This window comes from Chiloscyllium plagiosum, chromosome 7, assembly GCF_004010195.1.
Source record: "Chiloscyllium plagiosum isolate BGI_BamShark_2017 chromosome 7, ASM401019v2, whole genome shotgun sequence".
In the NCBI taxonomy this organism is placed as follows: domain Eukaryota; kingdom Metazoa; phylum Chordata; class Chondrichthyes; order Orectolobiformes; family Hemiscylliidae; genus Chiloscyllium; species Chiloscyllium plagiosum.
Window position 1 is genome coordinate 65,347,234 of NC_057716.1, and position 12,303 is coordinate 65,359,536.

The window sequence follows — 12,303 nt, forward strand, 5'->3', positions numbered from 1 at the left end:
TTTGCTGTTGTAATAAATAAACTGAAAGTAACATTGATGAACTGGAGATTGGAAGGTCTGGGCCAATATTTGCTGATTTTTCATGAGAAAAATTCTGATAAAGGGTCATTGCCATGAAAATTTAACTCTGTTTCTCTCTCTGCAGAGGTTATCTGATCTGCTGAGCAATCTAGCATTTTCTGTTCTTATTTCAGAATTTCCAGTTGTGCAGAGAAGTGGCAGTAACCTTCCTGCTGAGCTGGATGTTATGGGTTCAAATTCTGAGGAAGGCTCACCAGACCCAAAAGATTAACTCTGATTTATGTTCACTGATGCTGCCAGATCTGCTGAGATTTTCCAGCAATTTCTGTTTGTGTTTCTGATTTACAGCTTCCACAATTCTTTCAGTTTTTGTTATAGGTTCAAGTCTCACTTAATGGCCACAGAAGGTGTGATTGTCATGTGGCCAAGCAGCTTGATTGCCAGCAAGTAAATCAGTAAGTGGTAAGAGGAGGAGTGTTTCCGCGTCAGCCATGCAATGGTTCCTAGACTCCAGATAAATGGGGAAGGTTACTCTTGGTTGTAAAACCAGCAACGAAATCCAAAATGCCTTGTGTGGTAGCAACTTCACGCAACATAGAAAAAAGTTGGAAAAATATCAGATTTCCAACATCTGGAATACTTTGCTTTTCATTGAACCTTTTCACCCATCTTGTGTGACCTTCTACTCTGTAATTTTTTGACCATCTTTAATCTTTCACGTGAACTGATTTCAAGGATGACTAGTTATTATTGAACAAACATTAATCTTTCAACTTCCAATCACCAAGGATGCCTGATCATTGGAAAGGGTCTTCAATTAGCAGATATTTGAAAGTAGATACTTTTTCTCATAAAAACACATCCCCAGTTACATTCAGTAGAAATGGTCTAAAAGTAATATTCATTCTTGTACTTTCTACTTCTGTGACCAGGATTAGTTTCTAATGGAAACATCCAGCATCAGTTTCATAAGTGTTTTTTTTAAGGGGAAGCTAGATAAATGTAGTTTTAAAAAAATATTTCATGAGATGTTGGTTTTGCTGCCTGGGCCAGTATTTATTGCCTATCCTGAATTTTACCCAGAGGCAATTAATAGTCAGCCACATGTAGTCCAGAGCAAGTAAAGAGAACAGATTTTATTTCCTAAAGGACATTTTTATAATAATTGACAGTGGTTACATGGTTGTCATTAGACTTTCATGTAGTGGGAAGAAATGAACTGCAGGATAATTGAAGATAAAGTATAGTGAAGGGAGTATAGAACATAAATACAGGCACAGACTAGTGGAGCAAAATGGTTTGCTTCTCCACTGCCTGTTCTATATAACCCTGAATAGCATAACATATTATTAAGCTTATATATTTCATCTTAATTAGTAAGAACTAACAAGTAATGGAAATCTAGGATCTTGTGGGTGTTGTGAATGCTGTTATGGTACAAACTGCTGTGTTCATAATTATTTCCTTACCAATGCCATGAGAGCAGCTCCAAGACCAATGAGAGGACTGACAGCAATAATAACAAGGGTTAGTTTCCAACCACTGACAAATCCCAGGAGGAATCCACTGATAAAAGTAGTGAAACGTTGAATAAAAATTCCAACTTGATCAGCGATAGCATCATTAATTTTATTAATATCACTGCAATAAGATGAAGAATTTTGAAGGTACTTGTGTCATCAAAATGTCTTGACAGAATTGTAATGTTAAAGGATCATCAAAATATTGCTAACAATTAAAGAATAATCTCTACCAAATACTGTCAACCATTTTCCTTCACTTTCACACGTACAGTAAACCTTAATTATTGTTCCGAAAGAGGTCTCTTACTTTGCATTGTAGTGTTGCAGAACTGCAGATGTAAAATCAAGTCGAACAGAAAATAATGACTGCAAACATATCAAACTGTGCACTGATATCTGACAACAATAACAAAGTATTGTGAAGTACCTATATTTAGTAACTGATTTCCCTTCTTCCAAATGTGACAGGACACAATCTTCTCTTGTTCACATGTCAACTTTGCATATTTATTATTATTAAATGTAAAGCAAAGATTACTCCTTATTGGAGCACATGCTTTCATAGCCAGAGTAAATTTGTTTTATGAAGTTCAATAATATACTCACTCTGACATCCTTGTGTTCAATTCTCCAGCAGAATTACAGTCAAACCAACCAATCTCCATTCTCATAATTTGTTTGAAATAAGCTTTCCTTATTTTTTGAACCTGTCGGGCTGCTGCTGTAACCCAGAAACATATCTAGCAACAGAAGATATAGCACAATTATATTTGCATATTTGTATTTACTGCTACCCTCAGCCTTTCCAATAAATGGGGAATTGAGTTTATGGCTTAGAGATTAGATGGAAATGTTATGGTTTTTATTTCTAGTTTAGGATTTCAATGTACCCCAGAATGGTGAGGAAAGACTCTCCTCTCACCCTGTCAGGGATAAGTGTTCTGTATTAGATGAATTTCATGTGTCGTATTAATGGAGTAGAATTAGTGGAACTCTATCATGTTATACATGACTTGAGAGCATTAAATGTAGATGTTGGTCTCAAAACAAATGTTGACAATAATTTTGAAATTCCTCACCCTTTGGTGAAAACATAAGAGATAAGGAACAGGAGTTTACTCTCTTATTTATTAAGATCATTGCAGATTTATATGCGTCTTTAACTCCACATTCCCACTTATCCCTTGTAAATCCAAAATTTGTCGAAGTCAGCCTTGAACTTGCTCAATTACACTGCTTCCATTGCTCTCTTGGGAAGACACTTTCAAAGATTGACAACTCCCTCTGAGAAAAGAAATTCCTCCTCATCTCTGTCTTCAACTATTCTATTCAATCCTTTATTCTAAGACTATATTATCTAGTCTAGATTCCCTCATAAGGGGAAACATCCTCTTAGCATTTGCCTGGTAACCCTGCTCAGAATGTTATATCTTTAAATAAGATCAACTCTCCTTCTTTTAAACACCAATATAGATCCAACTTGCTTAACCTTTCCTCCCAGACGAACTCCGCCATCCCAGGAATCAATCGTTTCTCTGAAAAGCTTCCTTAAATAAAGTGACCAAAACTGTAGGTGTGCCCTGTAAATCTGCTTCTAGACTTTCCTTCTTTTATAGTCTATCCTTATTACTGTAACGATCAGCCTTCCATTTGCCTCCCAAATGCTAATTTCATTTTCATAATCATTTTTTGTTTAATTTATGAGAACTTACAAATCTGTCTGCCTTTTTATACTTAGGTTAGTCAGAGAGGCATAACATAGACAGGAGCAGATGTTACCTGTTTTTGCGTTTTTCAAAACGAACAAAGAGTGGATGATGAGGTCGTGATGCATGACATTGATAGCTTTTTGCAATTACGCCCCGATTCAAATCGCAAAGGAGTAGGTAGGATTAATGTCACCTCAAACATCCCCCTACCTTGAAGGCAAATTGTTTGTTAAGTGGCAGGATAGAATTTTGGTAGGAGTGGGTCTTAGAATTACACCTTTTCAATGGCATCATGAGAAACATAGCTATTACAAAATTAGTTATATTAGCAACATCTTTGATCCACATTCAACATCTGTTTCCATTACATTATCTGTCAGTGCATTCTGGATTATTCCTATTTGTTGTGCAATTATATTTTCCCTCATTTCACCATTGCAAATTTTGCCAATTAACTGAAACCTTTGCATTGTTTTCTAACCATCAAGCTATTGTCCTTCTCCCTATTTGTAAACCAGCAAATTAAAAAGGAATATGCAACACCATTGGAAAACGCATAATTTACATGGTCTGCTTTAATACTTCAAAAATGCTTCGGAAAACTTAATAAATAAGAATGCACTTTCTTATTTTTGTCAGTAATGTAAGGAAAACAGATTGGTGTTCACATCACAGAACAATTCAGAATTTCTATGCATGTCAATAACATTCCCCATTCTTAAGAAAATTCCTCTTTCTGAATAGATATCCAATTCAAGGTTGATATAACAAGCAGAAAAAGATATTTACAAAAATGAATACATTATTAACTTTCTCCATGGAGCCATGAACAGTCATCAGTTAAAACAAGCTTACAATTTATTACTTTACGAAAGATTTAGAATTCTGCAATTAAACATTCATTTGTATTTGGATATCAATACTTAAGACAATGTTGACTATTTGGAACTGCAATTGGCTAAATGGGGTCCTGATCACAATTGCTGTGTTGTTTAATAATAGGAATCATAAGATAGTTTTAACATAGCTGCTATCCTTCTATCATTGCACAACTCAAAATATTCTCAATTTAACTGCATTATACAATTTAGTTTAGAAATCATGCTGAAATGTATGATCTTTTGTTGGAAATTATGAGTTGAAAACTAGATTCACTTAAAACCTACCTGACAGTAGCCCAGTAAGAACACAGACAGTCCTATTGCAATGTAATAATAAGCAAACATGGACATTTCGTGTTCGATGTCTAAGACCCTGGGAAGACAAATTCAAAACTTTTGGATCACATATCTAATTTATTACTGAGGTACACAGTAGTGGTGGTAATCTTATTCATAAAATATTGCCAGAATAAGTAAGAATCAGATTATTAAAGTTGTATTATTTATACCAAAACACACCATTAGCTTTCTTTGAAATAAAGATCCTGATTTTCATAATGTCTGTTGATTCATTATACATTTATTAGAGTATTTTATCACACTATATTTCAGGTTATATTAGGCATAATGCAAATTTTCATGGTAGGCATTTGAAGATAACAATATTTAAGTTATTGTTTAGGAATTTGGGAAATCATCAAAATTATAAGCATCAAAATGATCAAGAAGTACCATCCTACTACTAAACTTTGTTTCACCTTATCTGTGAGTGGCTATCATTGGATGTTCCAAGCAATATGAAAAAGCGCAGTCCTGGAAAAGCACAGCAGTCAGGCAGCATCATAGGAGCAAGACAGTTGCCGTTTAGAGCCTAAGCTTATGCTCGAAATGTTGATTCTCCCGCTCCTCAGACGCTGCCTGATTGCTATGCTTTTCCAGCACCACACTTTTTGACTCTGATCTTAAGCATCTGCAGGACTCACTTTCTCCTGTTATTGTGCTCAAATCAATGTTATTCTTCACTTTAATTAAAGGATTGCCGGAGGTTGTCTAAGAGATTGATTTTTTTTTATGATTCATGCTAAACGTGTGCAAAGGTTTGGTTTTGGACAATACATTTTTGGAACAAAGTTTCTCATTGGCACCAATCATCCACCAGAGCTTTGACAAAAGGTCCACTAAAAGACCTTCACATGCTTTTACAGTGATTTAATTGCATGCCCAGCGAGGCACAGGTTTAAGCTGAAAAGAACTTGACAGTTACAATTATTATAAAGTAACCTTGCTTGGTACTCAGAATAGTCTGAAGGTTGGGCATAAATCTGTCATTATGCTCTTTATCCATCTAATCATAACACGACCAGTCTACTTGCACAAAAACATGTTAGATAGCTGTTGCTTGCACAGTGATGATGCCCAAAGGCCAATTCCAGTGCTATAAGATTCTGTGATTGATCAAACAAACAAATCTGAACTAGAAGAGAGTGGAGAGGTTAAAAGTTAATAAAATTTTGAGACCCTGATGTTTCAGCTTAATAAAGCATGGAGAGAACATACAGAAATATCAGAGGTTTCATTTAAGTTCAGCTTAAGGCCATTTCATTTATAATACAGATTGGGGGAGGTGATGTCTAGGCCATTAATCCAGAAACTCATCTAATGTTCTGGGGAGCTAGGTTCGAACTCCATCACTGTGGATGGTGGAATTTGAACTCAATTTTTAAAAAGTCTGGAATTAAGAAACTACCGATTACTATGAAACCATTGCCAGTTGCCATGAAAAGCCCATCTCACTCATTGCTGTCCTTCAGGGAAAGAAATCTGCCATCATCACCTGGTCTGGCCTACATTGAATTTTAGACCCAAGGCAATATGGTTGACTCTCAACTGCACTCTGAAATGGCGCAGCAAGCCACTCAGTTCTAGGACAGCTGGGGTCAGACAAAAAAAATGCTGGCCAACCAGCAATGCCCATGTACCACTAATTAATTTTTTTTTAAATAAATTCTCTGGCATGTCTATTACAGCTTTTGGTCTTGTATTTTGTGTCCTTTAACATCAACTCTCATGGTGAAATTTAATATGGTGACAAACGTTACTTAATTGCCAGTTCCAGGTTATGTTGCTTCCTAATCTGTGTAGCATTTTTATTGTTTCATTTCTGAGATCATGGTGCTTCAAATTACAGTGTTTTCTGTTCATTTTGAGGATATTCAGCTCATAGCTTCAAATCAATTATTTTACTCTTCTCTAAAATTCTAAAAGTTATTAACAAACAATAGTCAATAAAAATATTTTCAGTGATTTCAACAACTTTATAAAATTCCAAAACATCTATTGCTTCCCTAAATGAATTATGGCATATGAATTCTTATTTATTACTGGTTGCAGATGGGTGAATAGATTTCAGGACAAATCCCATCTTTAAATGTTAAGAAATTGCAATGCACTTGATCCAAATACATTTTAAATACTGGGATATTTTCTGCAAAAAAAGCAGACCATGCAGCTTCTTCTCACGAATTCTGCACCTGCAGGCTCATCCCACTCACCAGAAAATGTTGTGCACCATGCATGTAGGTGTATCACAGGCTAATAATGAGTCAACACCTTGACAGAATACTGAGACTCACCCAGAGATCTCAATACCTGTCCATCTGCTTAAAGCAGAAGGCAAGTAAGTGAATAAACTAAAAATGGACAAAGATTCTGAAGAGAAAGTAAGGCAAATCGGCATCAACTTACCCACATGGCACTGTTTCATTTTTTTGATTATGGTACTCTGACCCATTCACCCAAGTTATGACGCTGGTATTATGATTGCAAATCTTTTCCTGGTCTTTCAATTCTCGTAATTCGATGTCATATGCAATAAAGGTATCTGCCAACAAACCAAACACCAATAACATGGCAGGTTGGGCTACTCCATGAAGCAGAGCACAGGTTCCTCCGCATACCATCAGGGTAATTTCATAGTAGGAAGCAAATCTGAACTGGGAGAAAGATCATTTAAAATTACATCTAAGAAAAACAGTTGCTCTTCATTTTCCATTTTCAGAAAAATGTACAAACAAAGACCAATGACTGATAATACAGTGACAAAACAAATGAGTAAAGGAGTAATTGGTGCACCAAAAATCTGTTTATGACTTTAAAATATTAACAGACTTTTAAATTTTATATGGGGGTTGTTATAAAGTTTAGTGTACAGATTATTCTAATTTGGAAAATGCCATGTGAAAACTTATAACATTAGTTACTACATTTCCCAATGTGATGTGAAGGCATCAAGAGTTCTTATGTCTCACTTCTAAGCCAGAAGGCCCAGTTTCAAGTTCCAGTAGCTCCAGAGGTCTGTAATAACATCTAAAAACAGGTTAATTCCAAAATATGAAAGAACATCAATTTGAAATGTTTATCTGCTTTACTTTTCAAAGATTTTCTGTGATAATCGCAGATTTTCAACAACTGCAATATTTTAATTTTATATTAATGTATGAAATCACTGCCAATTCTCCTGCAAGAAGGTACACTTTGGAGAAGCTTTTCCGGTTTCTCTGACAGAATGCTCATTTGTCTCTGTTCCCTTTTAAAACAAAACAATTATATCTCTACCTTTTCTGGCACTGTTGAAAAGTCACCAAATGAATGTTGGCACAGATTTTCGATGTGGAATTTGAAACATGGCCCCATAGCAGAATTATATTACTCTTCTGATGCTATGCTCAAACATTAATGTCCTTATTGACCAGGAGGCAGGTTTGAACCTTGTTGGACAGGCTGAGTGCCTCTCGGAAGCAGGAGCTGTCTGCCCACTGCCAATGATAATTAGAGCAAAGAACAAAAGGACAATACAGCGCAGGAACAGGCTCTCCAATCCTCCAAGCCTGTGGCACCGACACATTTTGCCCTTCCATACTGAAACCATCTTCACTTAGAGGATCTGTATCCCTTTATACCCTTCCTATTCATATATTCATCCAGGTGCTTCTTGAATGCTGCAAATTCTTTTCAGTGATTCAAGAAATGTAGCATCGTAATTGCTTTTCTGTCTGTCGTTCATGTGGATTTTACAACCCCCGACCTTGCAATGAATCTGAACAATTCTTTTGTATTATGTTTGTTCTTGGAATGTGGACAGTGCTGACTAGTTACATTTGTTGCCTGTTCATAACTATTCTGAAATGAAGATCGGGCCAACGTCTGAACTGGAAGCTACTGCTGTTGATTGTTTTCTCATGGTAGTTTTATGGAGGAAATTCTTGGGCTCTAACAACAGATTCTGACAACTTATGTTACATAATGCCATTGAGGTAGCACCATCACCGAGCTATATAAGGAGATACTGAGGCAGATGTTTGGTCAAAGAAGTTGGATTGAAGGGGTATCTTAAGGGAAGTTAGAGAGGTAGAAGAGCAGAAAGATTCGTGGAAAATTTCAGCACTTAGGACTTTGGGAGCTGATGGCAGGGTTATTAGTGGTGAAGCGATCAGAATTAGGGATGTATAAGTGATTAGAATGGGAGGAGAGAGCTGTAGGGAAGTTTGTAGAGCTGAAGGATGTTGGACAAATGGTCAACAATGAGAATGTTTAAATATTCAAATCTAGAGTTAAGAAAAAAATTGGAAGAAGATGTTGGCATAGGTGACCTGAGTCCGGGTGGAGTCAAGTGATGTTAGAGGTATGAATTGGCCAGATTGAAGAGGTGACACATCTGCAATGAATGTTGAACAATCCATATTTTAAACACCATCATCAGCCATGAACTACAATCAGAAAGCTAGTGCAGATCTCAAGGAAGGAAAATTGCAAAGAATGAAGCACTCAGCATAAAGGATTTTGAGTCCATTAAGTTAAAAGGACTTAGTTTAAAGCTCTAAATGCAGGTGAGACACACAATAAGGAAAATGTCTGTCATCTATAAAAGCTTAGGGCAGAAGGCATGAAAAGTGGAGGAATCAAAGAATCATAGAGTTTTACAGTGCACAGTTTATGTTGGTGATTAAGAATCTGTGCAGTGTTATGGAAAAAGTTGCATTTGTTCACTACTGACCATACATCAGAGCAAGGCAACTAGTTCAGAATATTAGTTAAATCAGGGATACAAATTGAGAATTTACACAAATTCTCTTTTATTTAGAAGATCTTAAAGAAATTTAAGATATCCTAAATTAATCTAGTCCCATTTGCCAGCATTTGGCCCATAACCCTCTAAACATTTTTGATTCATGTTACCATTGACATTTCAGGTGTAACCTTGCCTCAGGACTGGGAATGGGTGTAGGAGGAATTGCAGATAAAGGGGGTGGCAGGGGAAAAATACCTCATCTACCACCTGGGCAGTCTACTGCCCAGAGGACCCAACACTGAGTTCTCCAATTTCAAAGTGGGTGGCACGGTGGCACAGTGGTTAGCACTGCTGCCTCACAGCGCCAGAGACCTGGGTTCAATTCCTGCCTCAGGCAACTGCCTGTGTCGAGTTTGCACATTCTCCCCGTGTCTGCGTGGGTTTCCTCCGGGTGCTATGATTTCCTTCCACGGTCAAAAAAAATATGCAGGTTTGGTGAATTGGCCATGCTAAATTGCCTGGGTCTGGGTGGGTTGCTCTTTGGCGGGTTGGTGTGGACTTGTTGGGCCAAAGGGCCTGTTTCCACACTGTAAGTAATCTAATCTAATAAGAGGCACCTACCTTCCCATCTCCTGACTCTCTTCCCAGCCCTTTCACTCCTTCCAGTGACCTACTGGATTCATTCCTCCCCTCTGCCTGTCTTCACCTACGCCCTGCCCCTTCTAATCCCTTTATCTGCAGCTCCCCTTACACCCGCCCCAGTCCAGAAGAAGGGTTACACCCAAAACATTGACTCCTCCATCTCCTGATGCTGCCTGGCTTGCTGTGTTCTTCCAGCATCCTGCCTGTCTGTCCAAGGGTGTTGAAGCCAGTCATTAAAACGCCATAAAATGTGAGGCCTTAGTCTTTAACAGGAATAGTGGGTGATTTGGTGGCTGCAGCTATGACTGGTGCTTCTGTTCAGTATTGAGGCTCCCCTGTAAGTGCCATCATGATGCATGCGGTTTGTTGGCAGTCTGAAGAATGCGAAATATATTGCACATGGCCTAATTATGGATGTAATTGCTTACATCTTACTTTGCAATAGTGATTCTGTTGAATACGTTCCTGTTGAACTATCTTCTATTTCACAGCTTGTTATGTGAGGTAAGAAATACCTCAAAAGAGACTCAGCAAAATGCCTTTAACGTGCTTAGGAATACTGAGTCCTTTGTCAGCCAATATATCAACCTCTTCCACATTCAACAAAAGTGATTCATCTATTGTTTCCTTATTACTTAAACATTCTCAAGGGCACAGTGTTTGCTTAAACATCTGTTTAGAATAGACACAAAGGTAAGCATGATGATTAAAAAAATATATTTGCAAATAGTTAAGATACTTTGTGATATGAAAAGGTACTTGGAGGTCAGTTTGCAATGGTTGGTAATTCCTGCTGTAACTCTTCATTGAACTTATTGCCTCTTTTGATAGACTTGACATGAGCCACTATTGATGGAGCAGCATACTCTGTAGACCCTGGAGAAAGGTGTCCCCTACTTAGTTTTTACTTTTGCTATAGAATTATTCTATATGCTGTGAAGCATTTGATGTATTTAGGCATTTGACAATCAATTTTCAATATAGTTACATAATTGGGAGGTGGAATGGAGCTGGTGATGAGGTGATGAGTGCGGGTTGCTACTGGCGAGTGAGAGGGTGATGATGGGTGCTGGGTGGTGGCAGGCTTTTGTCAACGGATAATTCTATCCTGAAATATGTAAGTTAGGGGCATGTAATTTATGCCTGAGACTCTGGCAGCTCATGACAGAATTACAGCAATTTTCGTATGAAAATGAAATTTCAGGTTTTTGCTATTTAAAATCTTTGTTACATTCACCATCTTTCACACAGATGAGTGCAGGATGCTGATGAGCGATAGCTACTGGCGAGTGAGGGGGTGATGATGGGTGCTGGGTGGTGGCATCGGGTGTGTAAGGTTCTAAAAGTGGAGGGCAAACAGCCAGAAATCATGTTACATATTGGCACTAATGATATATAGCCAGGAAAAGGATCGAGGATATAAAAAGTGATTTCAGGGAGTTAGGATGGAAGCTACAAAGCAGGACGAACAGAGTAGTGTTCTCTAGTTTACTACCAGTGCCATGAGATAGCGATGCGAGGAACAGGGAGCGGGCGCAGCTTAGCACATGGCTGCGCAGCTGGTGTAGGAGGGAGGGCTTCAGATATGTAGATAATTGGGATGCCTTCTGGGGAAGGTGGGACTTGTACAAGAAGGACGGGTTGCATCTGAACTGGAAGGGAACCAATGTCCTGGGTGGAAGGTTTGCTCGAGTAGTTTGAGAGGGTTTAAACTAGTGTGGCAGGGGGGTGGGAACCTGAGCTGTATACCGGAGGTGAGAGTTGATGCAGATGAGGCAATAGCAAGAGGAAGACCAGCTAGTGGGAAGGATTTTCCTGGGAAGGAACCAAGGGATCAGTTAAAGTGTGTTTGCTTTAACGCAAGGAGTATCAGGAATAAAAGTGATGAACTTAGAGCATGGATCAGTACCTGGTGCTATGATGTTGTGGCCATAACAGAGACATGGGTTTCTCAGGAGCAGGAATGGTTGCTGGATGTTCCAGGGTTTAGAGCATTTAAAAAGAATAGGGAGGGGGAAAAAAGAGGAGGGGGTGTAGCACTACTAATCAGAGAGCTAATCACAGCTACAGAAGCTTCCATTTATGAGGAAGATCTGCCTACATAGTCAGTATGGGTGGAAATTAGGAACAGCAAGGGAGCAGTCACCTCTTTAGGGGTTTACTACAGGCCCCCCAGTAGCAGCAGGGAGATGGAAGAAAGCATAGGTCGGCAGATTTTGGAAAAGTGTGGACGTAGTAGGATTGTTGTAATGGGTGACTTTAACTTTCCCAATACTGATTGGAACCTCCTTCAAGCAAAAGATTTGAATGGAGCTGTTTTTGTAAGGTGTGTTTCCTAACTCAGTACGTTGACAGGCCGATGAGGGGAGAGGCCATTCCAGACTTAGTGCTCGGAAACGAGCCGGGGCAGGTATCAGATCTTGTGGTGGGAGAGCATTTTGGAGATAGTGACCACAACT

The 12,303-nt window shown here is 38.3% G+C and overlaps 1 protein-coding gene across 1 annotated transcript in view; it reads right to left on the reverse strand.

Annotated features, from left to right (window-relative positions):
* The window catches only part of abcb11a (ATP-binding cassette, sub-family B (MDR/TAP), member 11a), an 84,248-nt gene that overhangs the window by 43,319 nt on the left and 28,626 nt on the right, over nt 1–12,303 (reverse strand). The window contains exons 6-9 of the mRNA XM_043693934.1: nt 6,880–7,127; nt 4,420–4,507; nt 2,151–2,284; nt 1,491–1,662 (exon numbers count right to left, since the gene is read on the reverse strand). Of these exons, the coding sequence (XP_043549869.1) occupies nt 1,491–1,662; nt 2,151–2,284; nt 4,420–4,507; nt 6,880–7,127 (642 nt within the window). The remainder of the gene's footprint in view (nt 1–1,490; nt 1,663–2,150; nt 2,285–4,419; nt 4,508–6,879; nt 7,128–12,303) is intronic.